Source organism: Dromaius novaehollandiae, chromosome 15 (assembly GCF_036370855.1).
Source record: "Dromaius novaehollandiae isolate bDroNov1 chromosome 15, bDroNov1.hap1, whole genome shotgun sequence".
In the NCBI taxonomy this organism is placed as follows: Eukaryota; Metazoa; Chordata; class Aves; order Casuariiformes; family Dromaiidae; genus Dromaius; species Dromaius novaehollandiae.
The window spans coordinates 20149672-20172513 of record NC_088112.1 but is presented as its reverse complement, the minus strand read 5'-3'; the positions used below and the strand labels follow the sequence as shown (position 1 = coordinate 20172513).

Below are 22842 nucleotides of genomic sequence, written 5' to 3'. Positions count from 1 at the left end.
TACAGTTAGTATAAGTCAGTCAACACTTTATTAAACCTCCAACAGCACGAGCATAACGTGTTGGCAGCAAATCACAGGCCAGACAGCAAAACTGAATGATCCCCAATATTCTTATGTTTAGGTTTAATAAACCCTGCAAGATTAAATAAAAAGAAATCAAGCCACGTACAGATCATCCTAATTTTGATGGTATGACTTTTTATTGCTATGAAATGTGTTATCTAAAACTCTGTTTATATTTCAAGACTTTAAGTAGCCACCTTGCTATAAAGCTATAAAGAGAAATTTATTTGAACTTAGACACTAATACAGTTTTTTTCTTTTTCTTTTACTTTCTAGACTTTTCATAGCTTTCCACCACCTCCTAATAGCTAGCTTGGGTGGTTTGTAACTTTTCCTAACTGACAGGAATGAAGATGAGGGATTCATCCATAGATGCAGAATAGTTTTTTCCTCTCCAGACCATGGAAGAGGATAAACTAAAGACATTTATCATGATAAAACACTTGTTATAATACTTAACAGATTTCAAGCTGTGAACTTACCAATTTGTATGGACAGGGTGGGAGGAAGCAAAGAAAATCCTCCTATATATTGTCATCAATCTATTGCGAAAAGAGATAAAACCATAAAGCATATAAACAGGGGGAAAAAAAAAGAAACAGAAAAAATTTAAACCTGAATTCATCTACAAAGTGGTGTTTTACCAACTTCCTAACAATCCCAGTGACCACCTGGAAAATGCATTAGAACGAAGCTAATGACAAATTTTAAATATGCGACAGTAAATAGGAAAAGTTAGGGCAGTAAGAACAGGAATGTGTTTCCTAATTTCCAGGATAAAGAAAGGCCTCTGACTTTACTGTTCACGACCTTGTCCAGTTAGCTTACTGTATTAGCTTTGCTGCTCAGCTCAGTTCTTCAGTTTACAGACACCTAGTAATACCATATGATGTAATGATTAGGCAGAAACTACTCTGAAAAAAATACAGTATTGTGACGGACAAGACAGCCCAAATAACACAGTTTCCATATAATCAAAACTCCTGTAGATTTCAGTTAAGCATGTTGGACCAGCTTGCCTCTGCTAGGTATTCTAGCTTCTTGCCCCTCCTCTGCAGGTAACTTATCCTCACTGTTTGCACCCACTGAATACCAATAATCAAGGATATTGTTTAACCTCTTGAATTATATTGCTTCTCTACCCGTTAACGTGATGAGTAACTGTTTATGTTGCTGCAGGCCCATTATCTATCAATGCTGGTAACCGAAAACAGCAAGATAACTATAAAATACCTGTTAATTTTGCAAGGGTTTTTTGGTTTATGTTCTCCAACTAGATTTTTCCTTCTACAAATGCACATTTGCATGTCTTTCCTAATCTTACACTGTTATGCAGATTTCTTATATGTTATCAATATATATACACCAATCACTGTAGTATGTTGTTAATTCATAGTTTATTCTGTTAATTTAGTCATGGATATTGTAGAAACAGAGTTGAAATTACTACAGTATCATACGCCTGGAACTTCTTTTTCTTTGCTTCAGATACTGAACAGACCAAAGTCATTGCACAGGGTTTTTGCAGCCAAGGCTGCAGGTTTATGGACATGCCTTTTGGCAGCAGTCCTGGAGTGAGCAGCCCCTATTTTCCCTCTGCCACTATAGCTCTTCCCTTCCCAGGGTGCTGTCTCAGTTGTGCTACCACCTCTTTGTAAGGCTGGTGTGCAGGGAAGTGATCCAAGTTTAAAATAACCATTTTTGGTCAGGTTATTTTAGTCAAGATCGCGTCCTTGACTGGGCTCACTGTGGAACCTCACATGCAATTATGCCATCACAGCCAAGGGAAAGATGTGGGACTGGAAACAAACAACATGGCTCTGGGCTGCTTAAGCCACCGCTGTTGCCAAAGCAAACATTAATCAAGCTGCACCAAATACTTGTTTTGAAAAAATTTTGAAATAACATTTCAGAACACTTGTAGATGAAACATGTTTAGTAGTTAGGATAAAAGGCTATCACCAAAGCTAAAAATGGCTTCTAATTATACAGAATAAAGAGATATAAAATTAGACCTTCTGAAGTCTAAATGTAAAGTTGCACAGTGAATATATAAATACTAATTATTTAATATTAAGTAAATAATACTAAATAAATATTTTGTAATCCTTCATGCCTGAGATCCCATTTGTCAAGCTACAGTCTACAATCACTGTTTAGGAGTAAAGGAGTTTCATGGGTAATGGTGGACCACGACCTCCATCATTTCCTTACATCACCGTAAGAGTACACTGAAAGTGGTATTTGGCTAAAAAATCCCTTCTGACTTTTTCACATTAGCTTTCTTTTTTATTAATGGAGCTGTAAAACTTAGGAAACAGAGGTAGTTGTAAAATTATGCCCTGTAAAAATCTGTTGCTTAAAGTTGCATATATAAGAAAATGTCTTTTGTTCAAACTGCATTTATGGATTATGTTCTCTACCTGGCAACTGGTTTCCCTTAAAATGATAAAATATTAAGACCTGAACAGAAAATAATCTTCTTGGCTGTTTCAATTCAAGAAATCTCCATGAGCCATTTTTTTTTTAACTGAGTGTTACTCCAAGTGTAAATCAGCTTAACAACTGCTGACTCCATAATCACAAATAGTTTCTGAACAATCTTCATTCACTTTATTTTCAGAAACTATGACAAAATGTTGGTTAGAACACTCAATCCAGCATTACCTTAACATATTCATAACACAGTGGGTGATCATCTGCAAGAGAAATAAATAACAGAACATTTGGAAAGGCTGAGCTAATTAATTTTTACTCACATCGTTTTGGATGAGTTGAACATGCAGTATGTTAATACTATGCATAACTGCAGGAAAAAGCCAGACATCCTGATCTTGCTTTTTAATGTGCAAGTATAAATTTTGTCTGTATTGATACATACCTTTAATGTAAATTTCTTCCTCCAGAGAATATATTTGTCTAAGGATTAAAAGAACGTTTAGATATTATTGTAAAAGGTGTAAGAGCAGCCAGCTAGAAGTGGCCACTACAAAAGAAACACCTATAAAAAATCAGATGCTTAAGAGGTAATATAAATATGCATTTTTAAGTAAACATCAGTTGTTTCATGATCAACACATTGAAATTATTCCTGTGGAGTGCACACAAACCACAGCAAACTTATGAAATCCCACACATCATTAAACAGCCATATTAGCTTCTCAAAGATTAAGAAAAGAACAAAGATTTTACTCTACAAAGACTCTACAGTCTCACATGCTGGTACATTGCTTATTCCAGGAAAGACTGCTTGAGTTTATTTTGTGTTTTTTCCACAGTCTGAAAATGAATTTGAGAAAAGAAAGTTAGGTGTTTGAATGTTACATCTTCTAACAATTGTATAAACCATCATATATTTTTCACTAATGTATTCATTTACCTCATTTTTCTTGACATTGATCAACATTGAGTAAAGAAGGTATTTTAGATACTTCAGAATTGTTTCCCTCTTCAGCATTTTTACCTGTTTAGCTTTCACAAAGAGATACATAATTATTTCTAGACTTTGTCTTTTTTCCTATATTCTCCACTTACCTTCAAATTCTGTGCCTAAATGGATTGATTTGGAAACAGTACTGAACTATTTTAGAGATTTTTCAGTTAAAAAATAATAATTTTTCAAATTTCATCCTGACTTTCATGTGCATACAAGAAATATTCCTGAAGCCTAAAAATGCATGAGTGGTTTTTATCCTGTCTAATCTGATGCATTTTTTTTCCTAAGAATTTTCCACCAAAGCTACTTATTGGTAATTTAGGTATTAGTTCAGATTAATACTTCTCTGCTAGAACTAGCTTCTGATTTGTGCACCTGCAAAGCCAATTTGAATTTCTTACCTTCCACTGCTTTCAGCTCCTTTTGTTGTGGTGTTATTAGCAGCTCCAGGAAGCGGATGTCTTTTTTCTCAGATTTTGAAATACCACATTTCTTTTGGTTTACACTGACTGTTTGATCAATTTGAGCAGTTTGTTCATATGCTGCAACCTTTTCCGACCTGATCTAAATGAAAAAATCATAATATATCTGAAGGTGCGTGTGGTGTGCCTGTTACTTACTGCTTTCCCACTGTACTTTCTAAAGATTCCTGCCAGCTAAGCATAGTAAAATATATTAAAAATTCAGGTTTCAGTGGGGGCCCTAGACCCACAGTTCTGTAGTAGAAGACGGACAGCTCTCTTACCCCATAAATTAACCCCATTGAGAGAACCTCCAGAATGTTAAATATTTTGCAAATCTTAAGTTCTGTCATAACTCTGGTTCCTCAGCGTGCAGATGGCTATACAAGGATGGAGGTACTACTTACCATGCATTGTTCTTCTTAGTTTTAGAAATGCAAAACAGTAAAAAGCAGGGAGGGGAGGTCTTCAGAGAAAGACTTGAGAGTACACTCATGCCAAAAAGCAAAGCTGCAGCTAAGATTGTACTGTCACTCCAGGAAAACACCAGTGAGGAAAGATTTGTTCTATATCTAATTCCAGTAAAGTCCAGGGTGAAAAATCCAACAGCTTTATCGGGCTACAGTTTCATTCTTTGTGGACCTAACATGGTACAATTGTCACCACCAACAGAAAAGCTCCAAGGATCATTATGCCTCTCCTTAAATAAGTCAGTCTGATACATTTCAAAACTTGCAAATGTATGTTAATCAAAGTAAGAAAACAAAGAAAATACACATACCTGAAGCACAGACTCTTCCTCCTGTTTGGTGCTGGTTCCCATCTGTCCCACTGATTGCCAAGGACTTATTTCCTTTGTTTTTTCAGATGCCCTGTGATAAACAAATGCAACTATGATATGCATAGCTGGGCCATTCAAGAGCTGAGCAGTAGGGTTACAGAAGCCCCCTCACAATAATAAATGTTGTTGGAGGCATATATTTGGAATTTGAAGACAGATGCGTGCTTCAAATAATGCTCTTTAATGGTAACAGTTTGCATTTAAAATAGTATGTATCATGTTGAGATGTAGTGAATTAATGTTGTAGCTTTTTGAACAACATGCCAGTGAGCATTGTAGAAAAAAAAAAAAAAAGAACCATATTTATGTGTGAGAAACAGAATTTAAAAGGACTGTAATAATGTCAGGAAAGACAGTATCATAATGATCAGGGTTCATAATGCTGCTTTTGCCTACAAATCTGCCTGAGTTCAGAAAAATATAACTTTCTGCAAAAACAGTATTTTAGAAGCAAAATGTAGCCTAACATGGTTTTTGTTTCTACTCTTAATTTATTCAATGAGACTAAAATAACTCAGTTATGCCAAGACTAGCCATCACAGTCAGGAGCATGTCTACATTAAAAAGGAGGCAGCATGGACTGCATCAGATTTTTTTTTGCCAAAGTTAGCATACAGCCAACCCTAACAACGGATAAAATCCTAGCAAAATGAAAACAGCATTAATTTAGTGAAATAAAGTTGGTAAGTCCACATTTCTTTTAATTTGTTTTTAAGTTAAAACAACTACCAGCTGTCTCATTTAGAGTAAGCCCAAAAGACACTAACCTTGTATTAGAAATTTGAAAGTGTGAACTGAAGTTTGCAGCAGTAAGGTTCCCGCTGGCTGGATTGATGGGTGGCATTGCTGAACAAATTGCCGTCGACAGAGGATTCTCCGTCATGGTCAGGAGCTCACTGCTAGCCATTACGGAGGCAGTCACGTCAGGGAGGTTAGGGTTTGCCTCTTCAGGAAAACCAAGCCGTGAGAAAACAGCCCGCTGAATAACTGTGTCTTCCTGATTAATTTTTTCCATCTCTGGGATCGCTTTTTTCCTACCTTTCACTTGGGCAACTTCTACTTTTAGATTCCTTGATTTTTTGTCCTTTCTGAGATCCTAGAACAAACACTATGTCAAAATAGATATACACTCTAAATTAGACATTGTTTTGTATTTTCATGCTTTCATTCATACAAGAGGCCAAGTATTCCTCCAAGAAAAACACTGAGATCAGTAGAAGTTCAGTTTAGTGTCTCAAAATTGGACATTACCATCATTTGTTTTTATTATTATTATTTTTATACTTTCCTGCCACCACAGAACATTTCTTAGAAATGTAAGTGAGCTTTTTTGTCTTTTATTTTTTAAATTCCACCCTCATGTAATAACATCAAATACAGAGACAACAAAAGTACATTAACATATCTTCATATTATTGTGCCAATACAGGAAAATGAACTAGAAAATCTGGCTGCAATGTGTCAACAGAGAACTCCACTTGCATCTCGGAATTAAGAACAAAAATATACATGTCTGTCAAATGAGTGGTTTAATAAGAAACATTGATTTCCTTTTCCCAGACCTTTTCCCTTTGGGAGCTGGGGTTACTAGGCAATGGTGTACCAGTGCAGACTGGGTACTATCCTGGGACACTGCACACAAGTGATACTCCCACATCTCTTAACCCAAGGTCTGGCATTCTGTTAGGACTTTATTTACACTAACATCCTCTTTGTCTTCAGTCTTGTTTTTTGCCATTAGGGGTATAGCAGTCAATGGCTGGACTGAAGAATAGAGGCCAAATGAACCATATATACATAGGACAGGGGATTGCTGACAAGAGAGCTGCCCTTCCACATGGAAAAAGAACTCTTATTTCTTGTAACTCACAAAACACTGTATCTATTCCATTCATCAACAAATTTCATGTTCCCCAAACAAGCTTCCTTCAGGTGGAGAAACTGGTTAGGAAAATATGCTACTCCTGCCATCACCAGAAAGGCAGAAGGAACAATTCAGGAATAAAAGCCAGTTCCCACCCCTGATGTTTTTCAAAAGAGAAACTTTCACATGGCCTACTGGTGGCTTCCACCCTACTGAGAGGGGCTTCCACCCCTCTAAATGTTTGCTTTTTTTCCTTCTCCAGGCCCTAGGATTATTTTCCTCTCTGTTAACCCTTGCTAGGCCCTAGAGAAGGGAAGGACAGGGGGGAAAAAAAAAACCTCTCCTTTGCTGCAGTGTCCAAAAGAAAGTGGGACATTAACTTCTGGTCAAAATGTAAAGAAAAGCAAGCTCAGAAAATGCTTGTGTCCACCAAGAAGCATATGGGGACCTGGGAAAGATGAAATAACAACTCGTCATGCACTGCTGATTTGAACATTGTCTTCTAACATTGCTCTTGGAGTCTGAAATGAAAGGATCTATCCGTATTCAGAAAGCACAGTTAAAATAGATCTAAAAACTCTTTAAAGGGGCATCTTATTAGCTTAAAAACTGCAGTACTGTTTGAGTACAGTTTCCTGTGATAATTAAGATGTCCACAGTCAAAAGCAACTAGAGAAAAATAATAATCTTGAGTCTCTAACAGCACCTGCTGTACAATCGACTCTTTAGTTGGTTGTTTTGCAGAATACATAAAGAATAGAAGAAAATTTTTGCAGATAGTATGATTAAAAAACAAACAAACAAACTCCAAATGTGTTATAGCATTCACAGTTAATGTCTGGAAACTGAGCAGATTTCTACTAGGGGTTTGAGATAGTAATTTTTTTCCTGAAAATTTTAGTATGATGCTCTATTACTTTTCCACAGTGGAGACTGGAATTATCCAGAATTATTGTGATTGGAATTATGAAATACATAACCATCTGCACCATCACAGCACTGATTGCTTTGTTCTCAAGCTCTTCCAGAACATGGCCAGCTTCTCCATATAACATCAGTGCTGCCACTTGCTCATTTGTGGTATTTCTGAGCACTACACATCATCGATTTCTCAGTTAATTGGGCCTCAAACTTTCCAGAAACAGGTGAAAATATAGAACTTGTATCATTGAGAAAGTGCCACAGTTCTGGTGCTATGACAACACACTAAATAATAATGTGCAGATCACCAAAAAACATTCCATATCCCTAGGAGGAGGATTCTTTTACTAATAAAAAGGTTTTTGGTGCTGGTATTTAAAACCACCTATAAAACACAAGCAGCATGAAATGGCGTATGTGGGCTAGCAATCAGGAAAAGTAGGAAAGTAGCAATATAACAAACAAGTCTTTGAAGTTTGCTCCTTCATGCATTTTTCCCCACTGTATTTATTCTAACTACAGATATATTGTCTCTTGTTCAGCAGAGTGTTTAAACATATAATCCATCATCTTACTATAAAAAAAAAAATGTATAAGCATGTGCTTGAATCCAGTGCACTTTTGTTAACTTCGTTCTGTTTGATTTTGGAAATACCCATCTCCCAAAATAGATCAAGCAACACGCAGTTTTACACTGCAGTGACACTGATTTGATTGAACTGCATGAAGATGTATAGTTAATCTAATAACACTGTGTTGTAATTAAGATAAAAATTTTATGCAGCAATAAACATTTTAAGAAAACGAATTCTCACCTTCCTAAATACTGGGCCATTCAGACAGGCATTAATATGAGCACTTCTCTTTTCACCTTTTAGTGGTCCTACATCTTTGTTATTCCCTCTGAGTTTTAAAAGAGAATTTAATTTTGCTTCTTGTAAGAATTTGGCTTTCAGTTCTGGTAAGAATCTGATAAGAAAAAGGGAAACAATCTTTTAAGTTATGTCAAAAAACAATTTCTATTAAAATAATCTGTCAGCATCTAAACTAAATCCATTATTTAACAACTCAGAGTGCCAAATACCTCATGAGTAGTTCCAAGTATAATGGCAAGCACACATGGTAAAAATAGAGCTTGTCAATAAACAACATGTCTAGCACAGAACTGATGCTTGGCCATTAAAACAGATTTTTAAAAAAATTGTTTTTAATCTTATAAGTACTCTGTTCCTTACAAAAAAGTGATTTAATAATGCAAATTTTATTCAGAGGAAATGTTTCAGTTTTGATGTTGACAAATTATGGACTGTTTCATTTATCTCTAAAGAGCAAGGAAGCTTTCTGATATAAACAAAATGCCTTTGAAGTCTGATCAATTCTCTGAATGACTAGCCACCCTCTAATGTTTTTATGCTTCAGTTCTCTTTTACTAAATATTTGACACTACAGTGTCAAATGAAGCCTGAAAAGGGGAATTTCACAAAAAAACTAGTCTCTGCACAGTGATTTTGTATTGCATTTAATATAGTCATTGTCCTAATTAGTACTTTAATATTTCTAACTATAAAATATCACATTGTGCTAAGGATACACTTGATTTTTATAGTTTGAATTTTGAGTGCTAGAAGACAGTTTTGAAAAGTGTGGTTATCAGAATAAAAAAAAAAAAAAAGAGAGAGAGAAGCTACAAGCCACACTTTCCCTGACAGATGAAAAATTAGGAAAAAGGAACATGTAACCTGCAAAAGCTTCCATGTCCTTTGCAGTAAAAAAATACCTACACTATGTCTGTACAAAAGACACCTACACATACTAAAACACACTTGTGTTTGCAATTACAGCTTCTGAACATGGCCTGGGATTTCTGAGGATGAAAGCAAGTATAGAATATCATATCCTTGTTAGAAATGGTTGCTGTATAGAGGGATGAAAGAAATCCCATGTGTTTCAGGGTGCACAAGACCAGGCTCTATAGCCACACCTACTGGCTAGCCAGCTGAACACAAGACAGTGAGGTTCAGACGAAGCCATTAGTAATTTTTAGACAAATCACTCCAAAACCATGCTTAATACTGTATCACACTATGATGCCCTAAATATGTTAAGAAGAATAATGTTAAATAAATATTTTTAAAGTATTTTACAAAGTGCTATATGGAGGGGTTTTTAATCTTTTAAACTTTTTTGTGGTAAAGTCAACAATACAACAAATTAAATACCAGAAATATTTTCTAAGCAACCACAATCTGTTGTCTTCTCTCTATGCATTATAAGATGATTGCATAATATATGCAATTTTGACTAATGAGTTTGTTTTATTCAGAGCATGGGACAGCCTACATCTCGGTGGCAGCACGCGGTTTTATCTTCATTAGTCGGAGCATGATCCAATGCCTTAGTTTTCCCCTCACTCTGCAAATTGTAACTTTGCAAACAGTTATTGCTAAGCGATACTTATCAACGGAGTGCACAAATTCTTCACAAACATTAATGAATATATCATTAATGAATGTAGCAGCTTGTGAAGCAGCGAGTGCAATTATTATCATTTTTACAGAAAGAAACGAAGCACACAGTGTTGCTGTAAACAGGGTTCGTTAATGCCATGTGCCCACTTGACACATCTAGGACATGAGCTTCTCAAGTACTTAGCAGTGTACAGGATTTTGGTTTTTAATTGACTGTCTTATTGACTCCGGTTGAATTTCTGAGTTCTCAGCACTTGTGAAAGTCTGCTCAATAATCTCAATTCCAGAAAGCAGAAAAATAAGACTGACCATGCAAGAAATTTTTCACTTAAGTAACCTGTTCAGTTTTTGCAGAAACTGTGAATAAGGGTTAGATTCCTTGTTCTTCAGGATAATACACACAAATCAAAAGTTACTAGCAAATTTTAATCTGGGTAACATATTTTTCTCTAGCCTTTTGCTTTGAAAAGGCTGTATTGACTGGATGGAATCCTTCAGGAAATATACAGTTTGAGAAAGATATTTTGAGTTTAAAGTTTCATACCAAGCATTTATAAAGTATGGCACAAACTGGAAGCAGGAGAATTATAAAAAGTAGTGCACGGCAACCTTAATCAGAGGTGGGGCTGAAAGCTCTCTGTAATTTTATGATGCCAACGTTCTAGCTGAATGCATAGCTAAATATATACTTCTATATGAAACATGTTTCTAGATTTTCTGTTTTTTTCTTTTTAAAAACAGCTGTGCTGTAATAAGAACAGTTGCATATAACAATTATTGTATTTAAGCTAATATTTTTACAAGTTTATATGTGATACTTTACCAGAAATATCTAAAACTGTTACCAAAAAGAACCTAAACAAAATCCCACATTTTCATTGTATCTAAGACTCTGTTGGCAATTATAGATCATATGACCTAAACAACATTTGCAGAGATAATATTAGAAGCAAAGGACCAGAACCAGTGCTGTTCCGCTATGAAATTTATGTCCCTTGAGGATCAGGCTCAACACGGTGAAGATTTGGCCAGTGTCTCTGAATCTACTCTTGTATGCACAAGAGAACATATAATGAACATTTTGTAGGTGGTCTTAGAGATTTTTTTCTAAGACCTCTTTTGGGAACCTTTTGGGACATACAGGTTCCTATGAATACCTCTGCTTTGCTGTTTGTTGTTGACAGAATAGCAGGAGTCAAATCCTTCATGATTCTACACGTTACATCTGAGGAATTTGAACAGTCTTACTGCACAGGTACTTAATAAAACACTTTTTTTTTCCATGAACTGGAGTATCTTGGATTTTTTATGACAGTGAGGATCAAAAAAGAAACCATTTGTTTTAAAGATTCAAAAAATTCTTAAGAAAACCCACACATATACCTGCGTATCACACATTTCCTTATTACAGCTCCTTCAAAAATGTCTAAATTCTGATATTACAGCTTCTTATATTCTAGTGACTAATAAAATGCTTACTTTTCAATAAATCCATTCCTAGTAAAATAGTCATGCCTCAGCAAATCTGAGCAAGAGATCCTATCATCAGGCTTTATTTGTAAACAAGCCTGTAAAATATCAGGAAGATTATTTGAGAAGAAAGTATCTCATAATGACAGATAGTACTCTACAATGTAAGCAATATTATGTATTACCAAACATAGTAATAAACCAACATCAGTTTGTATTTTACAGGGGATACTAGTACATTAGTGTGTGCATAGTTGCAAGTTCATATGTATTCATTTTGAAACTTCATATCATTACATTATAAAGAATTTTTCCATCTGGTGGTCACAGTTTCTGTCCTCAAATTATCTCTTAATTTTTTTGTCATTGCACCTATTTCAGTAACATCTAGGATGTCTGGATCCTATTCTATTGCTATGTAACCTAGTTCACTTTTTTTTTTTTTTGGCTCATCTTACTGAATTTGAGGGTGGGTAGAAGGTGAATTATTATTTTAGCTCCCAATTCTAGGGTAGGTAAGGGCCCTAGAGTTTTCTCTAAATTATGCTGGAGAGAATATTCCCCATAGGAGGACTCTGCTGGCTGAGGACTGTCCCAAAATATTCTTCTAATTTGTTAGATAGGGGTTATGAATGGAATATCAGAGTAGCTGTGGCAACTATACAGGATCCTTTGAACTCCCATGCTGCCCCTTTTTCTCAGTGGCCAACAATCTGTCCCTACATCTTTATTTCTAGATTGCATTTAACTCCCCTCATTTGGATATGTTTCTTTTCCGGGACTTACGCATGCTACCCTGTCCCATAAACTTCAGGCTCTATTTGTGCATATGAATAATATGAAGTTCCTACAGTCTTGCAATTTTTGAGCATGGAATAGGAAACACAAGAGAAAGCTACCACAAAGTTATCAACTTGTATCTTTTGCTATTTAGGAACACATGGCATCTATGACTACAGACTCTCCTTCCAACACATGAAGGCTTCTCTGAGTGTATTAGAAGATAAAACAGTTTTGCAACTAGCAGACAAGTCAGCTAACAGTTCACATGGACTTAGATACCCTGCCATCAGTATTTCTAGATCTTATGTTACTATATCCACTCTATATCACATTCAGAAATTCTTTCTTTCCATAACTGATGCTGCCTAACTTTAAGGCTGCCTATCTTTAGCTTCTTAACTTAAAGGTCCAGCTGAAAAAGGTAGGATCCCTATACCCATAGAAACAGAGGTTCTTCCATAAGCAATTTAGAACATCTGATTTAAGAGTTTAATTATTGCCTGATTAGGGTGATCTGAAGCATTTTCTGAGAGTCCCTAGCTTCTCTCCATTGATTCTTCAGATGAACAGTCTAACTTAAACAAATAAATCAATGTCTGAAATAGATGGGTTAACACCCTTCTAAAAGCATAGGAAGTGATCAACTTCCTTTATCAAAAAACATGTCCTAATTCTGAAAGAACATCCTCCATCCCTCCGTTTCCATTCTTTGTTCCAGCTACCACAGCTGGATGACGATGATGGCCAGTTCTGAGGCGGGCCATTTTATAATGTTCCTTAATGCATTCTCTGTGCCATTTCTCTTAAGCACAGGAAATGTAAAAGAAATCCAAACAAACCCAGTAAGACAAACTAGTTTATAAAATAAATCCTCCTGAAACCGAAGTAATATCAGGGATAAATTATTTTCCCTTTCTTCTCTCATACACTTCAGTTCAAAGCTACATTTCATCTTAAGTAATAAACCTAGCTGTCATAACTTAACACCTTTATCACAAAGTCAACCCATCATCAGCAAAATCAATGACTTCCTGAGAGAGGTTTAGAGAGATTTATCACTACAAGCATAAGAGATTTAGAAAGACGTAAGAGAGCTAGAGAGAAAAGGAAGGAATAAAACTGTAACACTGTCCACTTCAACTTGTGCAGTCATCCCTTTTGTTAATGTTGCAATTCAGCCACTGAAGGAAATCTTGGCTGCTAGTCCTTCATTTTCCCAGTCCCCAATGAATGAATGAGATCCTTCATTTCTCTGAAAGCAACAGTATTTTCTATTGCCAAAGAAGGAATTATTAGCTAGAAACCCTGCTAAGTGAAAGCTTCACTGGTCTTTATTAAACAAAGTACTTCACAGCTTTTGTTCAAATTTTCATGATCTTAACAGAATAATAGAAATGCCTGGTATCACCACTAGCATTATGGATTTGTAAAGAGTTTTCCACTTGTCATTTATTTTAAGGGTTAATGAACAAGCTCTCTATATGGAAGAGCACATTTTAGCTATGCTGTCAAAGAGAGACAGAATAAGCTAGGGAGAAAGAAAATACATCACAATTAGATTATTCCTCCTCCATCTGCTCTCTCTCAAATCTTTATATGACAGGAAATTGACTGGCTATTCAATTTTTGAGTTTTCTTAATGGAAATGATAAAGCCTAAGTCCATTCCTGTTCTCACTGACTTCAGGAAACAAGATTCAATGTCTGAACAGAACACAAACTTTTTTTTTTTTAATCACTGCTGTCTGCAACTGCATTTCAGTGAATATAGTAATTATAAAATTAATGAATTAAATTAGCTTAAATGCTTACGAAAAATGGGACTGACACTTGTTCTCCAGAATCTCCTTGGCACTTCTGAAAATCCTAACTTCTCTAATTAGCCATCTCTGATGGTCCACATTCTTGATGTGTGGACATTCCCAATTAAACTGAGTGAACTACTCATATGAGTTAAGGATAAAGACCGCAATTGAATGGAAATTTCAATAGGAAATACCATAGAGCAGATTAATTAGCATAACGCACAAAGAGGAATTCACATATTCAGCTGTACTGATAGGAAAAAAACATTTAATTTTGACAAGTTAAACTGTTTTTTTCATACTTAGTACACATACTGAAATATTAACTCATCTTAAATCAAGTGCTTTTGGATGTATATATTTCTCGTATCCTAAACCTTGCTGCCCGTTGAAGCACCAGCCTAACAGAATGAAATTCACTCTACAAAGCAGAAAGGACTCCTGCAAATCCTAGGATAACGCTTCTCTGGAGTGATGTTCAGGAACAGCAGCTGGGTAGAGAAGCTGCACACCCCAGAGCAGATTTCTGCTCCAGATTTAGACAGGCTAACATGGATTGCAAGGACTACATGTTAGATAGAGGGTTCTTCATCTTGTCAGTGAGGTTACCAATTATACACAATGGCAAGTAATAATTATTATCAACTTTGATACTCAGGCCTCCTCTAACGTACATGAACCATATCCGCCACAGCAAGGCAGTGAGCTGGGGATACTTTTTCCTTGCATTTTTAGGATGCTGGACTTCAGGAAGTACCATCCCTGAAAAAACTGGACTTCTTATAAAAATACTCTGAAGATGAGGTGTCAAACTACCTGGAAAAAAAAGTACATTATGAACAGATAATAAATTAGCTGGTTAAAACAGATATAAAGATTATACACCATAATCTTATTCTATTATTCACATGGAGATGGCTAAAATACATTTAAAAAAAAAAACACTCATCAAAAAGCCTGCAGTTTTCAAAGCTGAAATATATTCAACCATGAAACATGGCTGTATTTCTCTCTGTAACTTCCTCTTTCAAAGAAAAAGGCTATATAAAAGCGGTCCTTCTAGCTGACTCATACTGCACTATAAACTATATTTGAGGTTTGAGAAAAAGAAGTAATTCCAGCTTACGAAAAACATATTTACTTCTATGTTTGTAGGTCACATTACCAAAATAACTACTTTAATGTACTATTATTAGTCAATATATAACAACATGACGGAGAACATACAGAACAGAATTATCACTTTCTTTACAATCCCAAACCTCCTCCACAGAATTCCTTAACACTAGATGGACAAAATCAAAATTTTTGCTGCTGCAAGTTTAGATCTCTGTGCAAGAGATAAAAAGAAATGCTACATGCTCTCTTTGAAGCCTCAGCCAACATAGTAATTATTACAAATTTCTTGTAGATTTTTTCATTAAAAAAAGAAAAATGTTGTTCATACAGTACAATTTGTAAATTGGGATACTTAAAAGTAACATGTCACAGGCAATGCAAAGTAATTTGTCTTAAAAGCAACTTCAGTCAGTCTCTACTACACTACTTTCAATGACTGATTTTGTTATCAGATATCTTGTTGTCTAAGAAACATTTAGAATAGTGCTATGGTGTCACTAATTGTGCAAAGAACCTGCGTTAGTATAGCTTCAGTGTCACACTGAGACTCATCCATGCAGTTACAGGCCAACAGCTAATAATTGCCTGTCTACATTTCCAATTTAATTGTTATTATAAGTAGCTAGTATAAGCATTTGGATAAAGTATACAAATAAGAAACTTGTCTGCATATCTGTACATCTTCAGTATTTCTTAAGGTAATTCACCAAGTTATTTAGATAACAGCAGTCAGTTTGGGAGATATCAAGGTGCTCAATAACCCACAGGTTAAGTTTACATACAGACAAATGAAGCTAACTTTTAAATGGTGGCAACAAAATTGAACAGATGGTTTGGTATGAATAGTAACATCTTGCTAGCTCCAGACTACCCTTTGTCCACATATTCTTTATCACTCAAATACAGCACACGTGCTAGAAAGTCTGCATGGAAAATGACAGGTTTCCTAAGTGAAGAGTTTTTTTCATAAAAGTGATTATCTGTCCTACCAGCAGGACTATATTAGAAAAAAAATGTAATTGCTTTCTTAATAATCCTGACCCTTCAATAAGCTACACAGAAATTTACATTCACAGATTATGCAACAATCAAATCAGTATTATGTATAAAAGCTTTTCCTTAAATACTGTCTGATTTACACAATAGTAATACTCACCTACTTTAGTTACAATTTTATGAAGTAAATCTAGGTCAGAACTGCTGCGTAAATAGGGATTTCCAGTCGCCATCTCAATCATTATGCAACCTAGAGCCCAGATGTCAACAGGTCTATGATCAGAAAAGGAATAAGGTTCACAGCAACAAGGAGATTTAAAATGAAGAGAAATGATATTTAAAAGAAATATTTAGAAAAAAAATCAGTATTTCTAAAACAATAAATATTATAAAATACAAAATAAAATACTTAGCGAGAATTACACACTTAAAAAAAAAAAAAACCCTAACACTTCCAAGTTACCATACTGTCAGCCATGTATGCTACATCTCAGAAAGTGCAAGCTTTCTATAAGTTTTATAGTATCTTCTATTGTACGGTTCTTTATAGCTTTCAGATAACCATTAGTAGCTGAGAATCACAGGGGTTCAGCAACAACGGCCACTTATTATATAGCTACTATGTAAAATCATTTGCAGGGCAAGCAGGCACAGGTTAACTAGGAATAGTGTATACCAGTCCTCATTTTCTCTTTCCCAGGAATGAAGCTGCCCAGAGACAGCAGACTGTCCCCACACAGATACAGCTTTACAGAACATATGTACTCTGATAGTTCCCTGACAACCCGAAAAGGACTGCAGCCAGTAAAAAGGAGACAGGGCTAATCCAATGTATTCCTTGGAAAAATCTGCATCCCTCTGCCCCACTGGTTGCTCTACCTATTACCTGCATACAAGCATATTCCATCCTCTTTTTAATTTGATAATTTTTTGTTTCAACCACAAGATAAACAAGTATGGTAATTATGAACTTGAATTATGAACTTATATTATTATTATGAATCATTATTACAAATTATATGTATTATAATGAATTATTATTATGAACATGAATTATGAATATTGCTAGGATAAAGTGTATTATCAGTGCAGCCTTAGTAAAACAAACAAGACTGCTATGAAAACATGACTGATTCATATAACTGTAATGGAATATATTATGAATTAAATGTTCCCTTAATTAGGATGCAATATTAAATTTAAAAATATTCTTGTGTCTTAGTTCATATGGTTATCCTAAGTTAGAGGGGAAAAAGAAAAAAGAAAAGAAGAAAAAGCCTGAGCTGATGAAAGCTGATGACAATTTTGGTAGAATAATACTTCAAAGCAGGGCTACTCAGTTAACTTTTGCCGAAATCCATGTGGCAGCCTTTGCCTAACAGGTGCTGCCTTTGGCTCTGCCCCTACAAAATCTACTTGCAACTCAGTTCCGATCAGTTTGCTATTTGACTAGCTTTAATAAATTACCATCTTCTAGAGACTTAGGAAAATTATGAATAATCTGTTTGATCTATACAATGCAGCATTGTGTTTATAAACTTTTAATTGATTTCACTATCTGGATCCAGAGTGTAACGGTATCCATCTTAGACCTTATATGTAGACACTTTGCAGACACCATCTTCTATTTAGAGTTTTTATGATTATTTTCCTTTTTTTAATGTTATATTATATGCAAAAGTCCACGTGATAAGAATGCTTCTCTTATACCAAATGAATAACAGGCACTGAAAAGAAAAAACAAAACCCTGCATACTTTCCATATGTCCGGTCTTTTAAAACCAGTTCAGGGGCCCTGTACCATCGCATAGCCACATAATCTGTATAAACATCACCAGGGGTAGATAACATCTGAGCAAAACCAAAATCACAGAGTTTAGTAATTCCACTTTGTGATACCAAAATATTCTCAGGTTTGATATCACGATGTATGACCTGAAGAAAAACAAAACCAAAAAACAATTTAATAAGAAATAAGTTCTGTTTCTTATTATTCTGTACACACACACAAAAAAAGCTGAAAAACTCCCCACCCTCCTGCTACTTCAGAATTGATCCTGGAAGACACAGAGTGCCCTAATTTTCCAAAGTCATCCATGTGCTGATACTACTGCAAATAGCAACTGCTTAATGTAGGTGATGAGAGAAGGTGAATAGGATTTCTGCACAATACCCTACCTCTCCACAGCAGGATAAAACAAAAGTGGTTAAGAGAAATGAGACAGTACAAAGAAAAAGGACAAGGTGGGAGTAGGGAAGGATAAGGAAGCCTCTGCGAAGCACTACAACACCAGGGAAGACAGCTGAAAAGGTAGTTGATTAACTGAGAATAACAAAATAGACTGGATCAAAAATTAAAGTACTAAGCTTATTTAGCTTTTCAGAATTTCAGAGATGGGTCCAAACATGGAGCCCAAACACTATGCTGATCATCTAGTCAGTTGTCTCTTTACTATGTTGTTGCAATTCTGCAGATCATTTCAAGCCAACTAGAAGTACTTAAACTATTATAAAGAAACAAAACCTTTTTTTCTCAACAAAGAATTAATACTGTCAATATCTGTATGATAAAGCACTACAAAAATAAGAAGTGTGATCTGAAAGTTTTAACACTGTTTTATGTTCAATCTTTCAAGTAAGTACTTACATTAATGTTGTGGAGATACTCAATTGCTCATAGTATCTGGAAGAGGTATTTTTTAAGCTTTTTGTTATCCAATCCAGGGCAATAATGCTGGAGCTCATCTAAAATTGTATGATCAACAAATTCAAACACCAAGTGAATTCTTTTTTTCTGCCTAAATACGTCAGTCAGGTTGACCATATTCTCATGATGAAATTGCTGTTGGTAAAAGAGGAAAAGCACTTTCTACCATGGCTTTTTATTTCAATTTGGACAGGCTTTCTCTTTAGAACTGCATAACAAGAACTATCGTTTACTTAAAGATGTACATTATTTTGAAAATATGCTACAAATCTTTGTTTCTTTTTCTTCAGCCTTCCTCCAATATTTCAACGTACTTGCCTATTCATTTTTGACAATACATCTCCTCCATGCTCTGAACTAGTACCTTCTAGTGACTGAGAAAAATGTGTTGCTATGACTGGCTATATTTTAGGAAAAGAATCACATCAGACAGAAATTAAAAAACACAAACACTGTTTCTTTAATGGTACAATATCCAGAAAGCTTTTTCTTCACTTTTGTGCAAGACTATTAATGCTGAGCCAAAACCTGCTATCACCTGCAAGGATGTAAAACAGAAATACAGCACTGAAATGAGCAGCTGTTCTCATCAGCTTAAAAAATACCCTCTTGTGTGCACTTTATTTATATTACTAAATCAAGAAGTAACGTATTAGAAGAATCACATTGAAAACATGTAGCACTTCAGAACCAGCTCCATCTACTACTTGTTTTTACATTACCATCTGTTGATATTTTGAAGCAGTTTTATTAACTCAATACAAAGTATCTGTCTTTAATTAACATTATTTAAAAAAAAAAAGAGAAGCTTACATCATCAGTGGTATCAAGTCTCATTAATGCCACTGAGGTCTATGAAATTAGATCACATTTAGAGCCAGGGCCTCTACTTACACTGACTTGAAGAGAAGCTGAAGCACCATTATGGCAAAATGTGCCATTATGCCTAATTAAAAATTGATAAGAACTAAATTTTTAAAAAGTGTCCCATTACCACAAAGAGCAGAAGTGGGGCTGAATACATATTATAAAACTCAGAATCAAAATTTGTAACCCTGTAATTTGACTATAAATTATCATTCCTGGTTCCATACTTTGCAGAAGCTCAATACAACCAGGACAGGCTAATGTTAGAGTTAAGTACCTCTGGCTAGGAGAAAGTCCAACATGATCTATGTCTATACTAAAATTCTTGCAGAACCTTCATGGACATAGGTCTAGACACTGATATTACCACTGAGCTTTGAAGGGAAGTCTCCCCACTGCAGTACAGCAGTGCTGTAATATCTTTGTAAGGGAGTATTTGTAGATAATCCCTCTTCTGTTTACGGATAACACAGAACTGGTATAATAAATACACCATCCCTTTTGTGGCCAATGTACATTGAGTATCCTGGGAAGAGAGCCAAAGCAAAGTGATGTAATCCACAGCTGAAAAAAAGGCCACCTGGGGAAGCTAGAGCAGTATGCAATTTAAACAGCAAAATTGACCTTTAAATTATAGAAACACAAATAGTAGCTCCTCAGCCTTTTCTGCTCTCTCTCTCTCAAGTGGCCTGATGTAGCTGAGGATCCATCTCACAGAGAACATGCACATCTTACTTAAGGTCACACCATAAGTCAGTGACCATCGAGTGCCACAAGCAACCAGATATTAAACAAGTTACAAATTTTGTATTGAGCATGGAGATCATTTACAAATATAGACTAGTAGGAAAGGTCAACATGTTTCATGCTTTGTTTAAATTTGGGTGTCCTCAGTTAAACTGCCATGGATTACCAGGGACAGAAGAGCACAGACAAATTTCTCCAATATTCATATAAACCACATTAAAAGGCTGATATACCAGACTTTCCACTTTTCTAAAGAAGTACTCACAGTAATAACACCACACAAAGTCAAAACAGTTAAATATCCTCTGCAAGTCACATTTATTCTTCCACTATTTAATTTAAACACAGACTATTTTTCTTATCAACATCTCAGAACTTTGTCTTCAAATTTGGTATTTAGATACTCATTTTAATTTGGCAGCAAAGTATTTCAGAAACAAAAAAACCCCACAAATTTTCATGCTATTTTGTGCATGAAGCAACCTACAAGCAACCACATACTCTGCTAATGATGCAGCTCTGATTTTCAAGCCATTCCCCATTTGCTTTACATATTTAAAGAAACAAAACTGTAGAAACTTCACTTCTCTCATTGCAGTTTTGTTAACACCTTTTCCTGATTTCTCATATATTTTAATGGCCACTGTCTGCCCCGTGTCCTTGTGTCTGCGCTTCACTACTGTTCCATAACTTCCCTCTCCCACTTTGTCAAGGATCTCATACATCTCCATCTTCACCGGTTCCTATTTCTTCATAGAAAAAGAAAAGTTTGAATTAGTTAGAGGTACAGACAATTCCTTAAATATGTATGTATAGACAGTGTTTCAAGAGGAGTAACTCCTGGAGACAGCAATAATTCCCTTTCCTAAACATTTCTGCAAGCCCTTGAAGTCTCCCAAGCCTTTAGCTGTTTTTTTTTTAATACATATGACAGTCAAGAGCTCACCTTGACTCTCACGCACGCTCCTAGAGGTGTCTACAGACCCCGGCTCTAAGTAAAGGCGGGTTAAAGCAGCGGAATACAAGCTAACTAACCCAACCCCGCATCCTCTAGAGCACACGGGCACGACGAAGGACGGGGTGCTGGCGTTACTACACGGCTGCAGCGATCTTGGGAGGCAGAGCAAGACGCAGAGGCTTGAAAACGCCCGCGGGCGCCGACCGGCGCGCGGGGAAGCCGCCGGGGGCCCCCGGCCCGCTCCGCGCGCCCAACGGCCGCAACGGCCGCAACGGCTCCCCGCGGGCCCTGCTAAGCCGCTACAGAAAGGAGGCGAGGCGGGAGCTCGGCCCCGGTGCCGCTCTTCCCCCGCCGGTGCTGCGGGGGCCGCCTCGCAGGGGCGAGGAGCGGCCTGACCCGGTCCAGGGGCGCGAGGGCCGCGCGGAGCCCCGCCCCCGCCTGCGGGCACCCCCCAACCGCCGCCCGCCCGCGACCTGCCGCCGCCGGGCCCCGCTGCCATGGCAACGCCCGCCCGCCCCGCCCTGTGACGTCAGCACGCTCCGCGTGGCGCGGCTGGGCGGCGCTGAGGGGCCGTTGGCGCTGAGGGGCCGTTGGCGCTGAGGGGCCGTTGGCGCTGAGGGGCCGTTGGCGCTGAGGGGCCGGGAGGGCAGCGGCCGCGGCCTCTCTCCTCATAACCGGGTTTGACGGGGCCGGGCGGGGCTCCCGGGCTGCGCAGGTGCCGTCGGGGGGAAACAGCTGCCTTCTCCTCCCCAGAAGCTGTTCCCTAATTACATATTAATCAGGAGGACGCGGTGGCCTTTGCGTTAGCGGGTAGCGACATCAGGGGACTGAGTGTGTTTAACAAAGCTGTAGCGGGCAAGAGGAGTAATCGCTGTTCCCCCAAGCGGCAAAAAATGCCATCCCTCTGTTTCAGTTTTTACAAAATAAGATTAAAAGTTGAGTAAACTGCTTTAGGTCTCTGGGGAAGCGCTGGCGTGAGTGGTGACACTGAGCCGTGGAGACCGAGCAGGGGGAGCAAGCTGGAGCGGAGTCACTGAGAGCAAGTATTAAATACACTCTCCTTGGTCATGCAGTTGGTTCAGTGGATAGATGGAGGCAGGTGTGGTATTTCTTGATTTCTAGATTTTTTTTGTCATACTTCTTGCTCTTCTAGGTGGTATGCGCTGAAGTAAATGATTGCTTTTGTATTTAAACGATATTAAAATAACTATTGTTTTTAAGAAGGGTACACACCTAATTAAAATATGTTTGGAAAATAGTTATCAATAGTTTACTGTCAAAATAGGGGGATGTGTTAAGTAGGGCCACAAAAGGATTTATCCTGAATCTAGTATTTT

General features: G+C 36.8%; 1 protein-coding gene across 1 annotated transcript; it reads right to left on the bottom strand.

Annotated features, from left to right (window-relative positions):
• CDKL3 (cyclin dependent kinase like 3) lies at positions 1-22004 on the bottom strand. Its single transcript, XM_064521126.1, has 13 exons — positions 21494-22004; positions 18874-19068; positions 17983-18161; positions 16387-16499; positions 14786-14927; positions 8402-8555; positions 5569-5897; positions 4742-4832; positions 3901-4063; positions 2945-2982; positions 2731-2762; positions 546-605; positions 1-133 (listed from the first exon to the last, which is right to left on the bottom strand). The coding sequence occupies exons 3-13, from the start codon at positions 18075-18077 to the stop codon at positions 124-126; spliced, it is 1227 nt and encodes a 408-aa protein (XP_064377196.1). The 5' UTR covers positions 18078-18161; positions 18874-19068; positions 21494-22004; the 3' UTR covers positions 1-123.
• Positions 22005-22842: the final 838 nt, after the last annotated feature.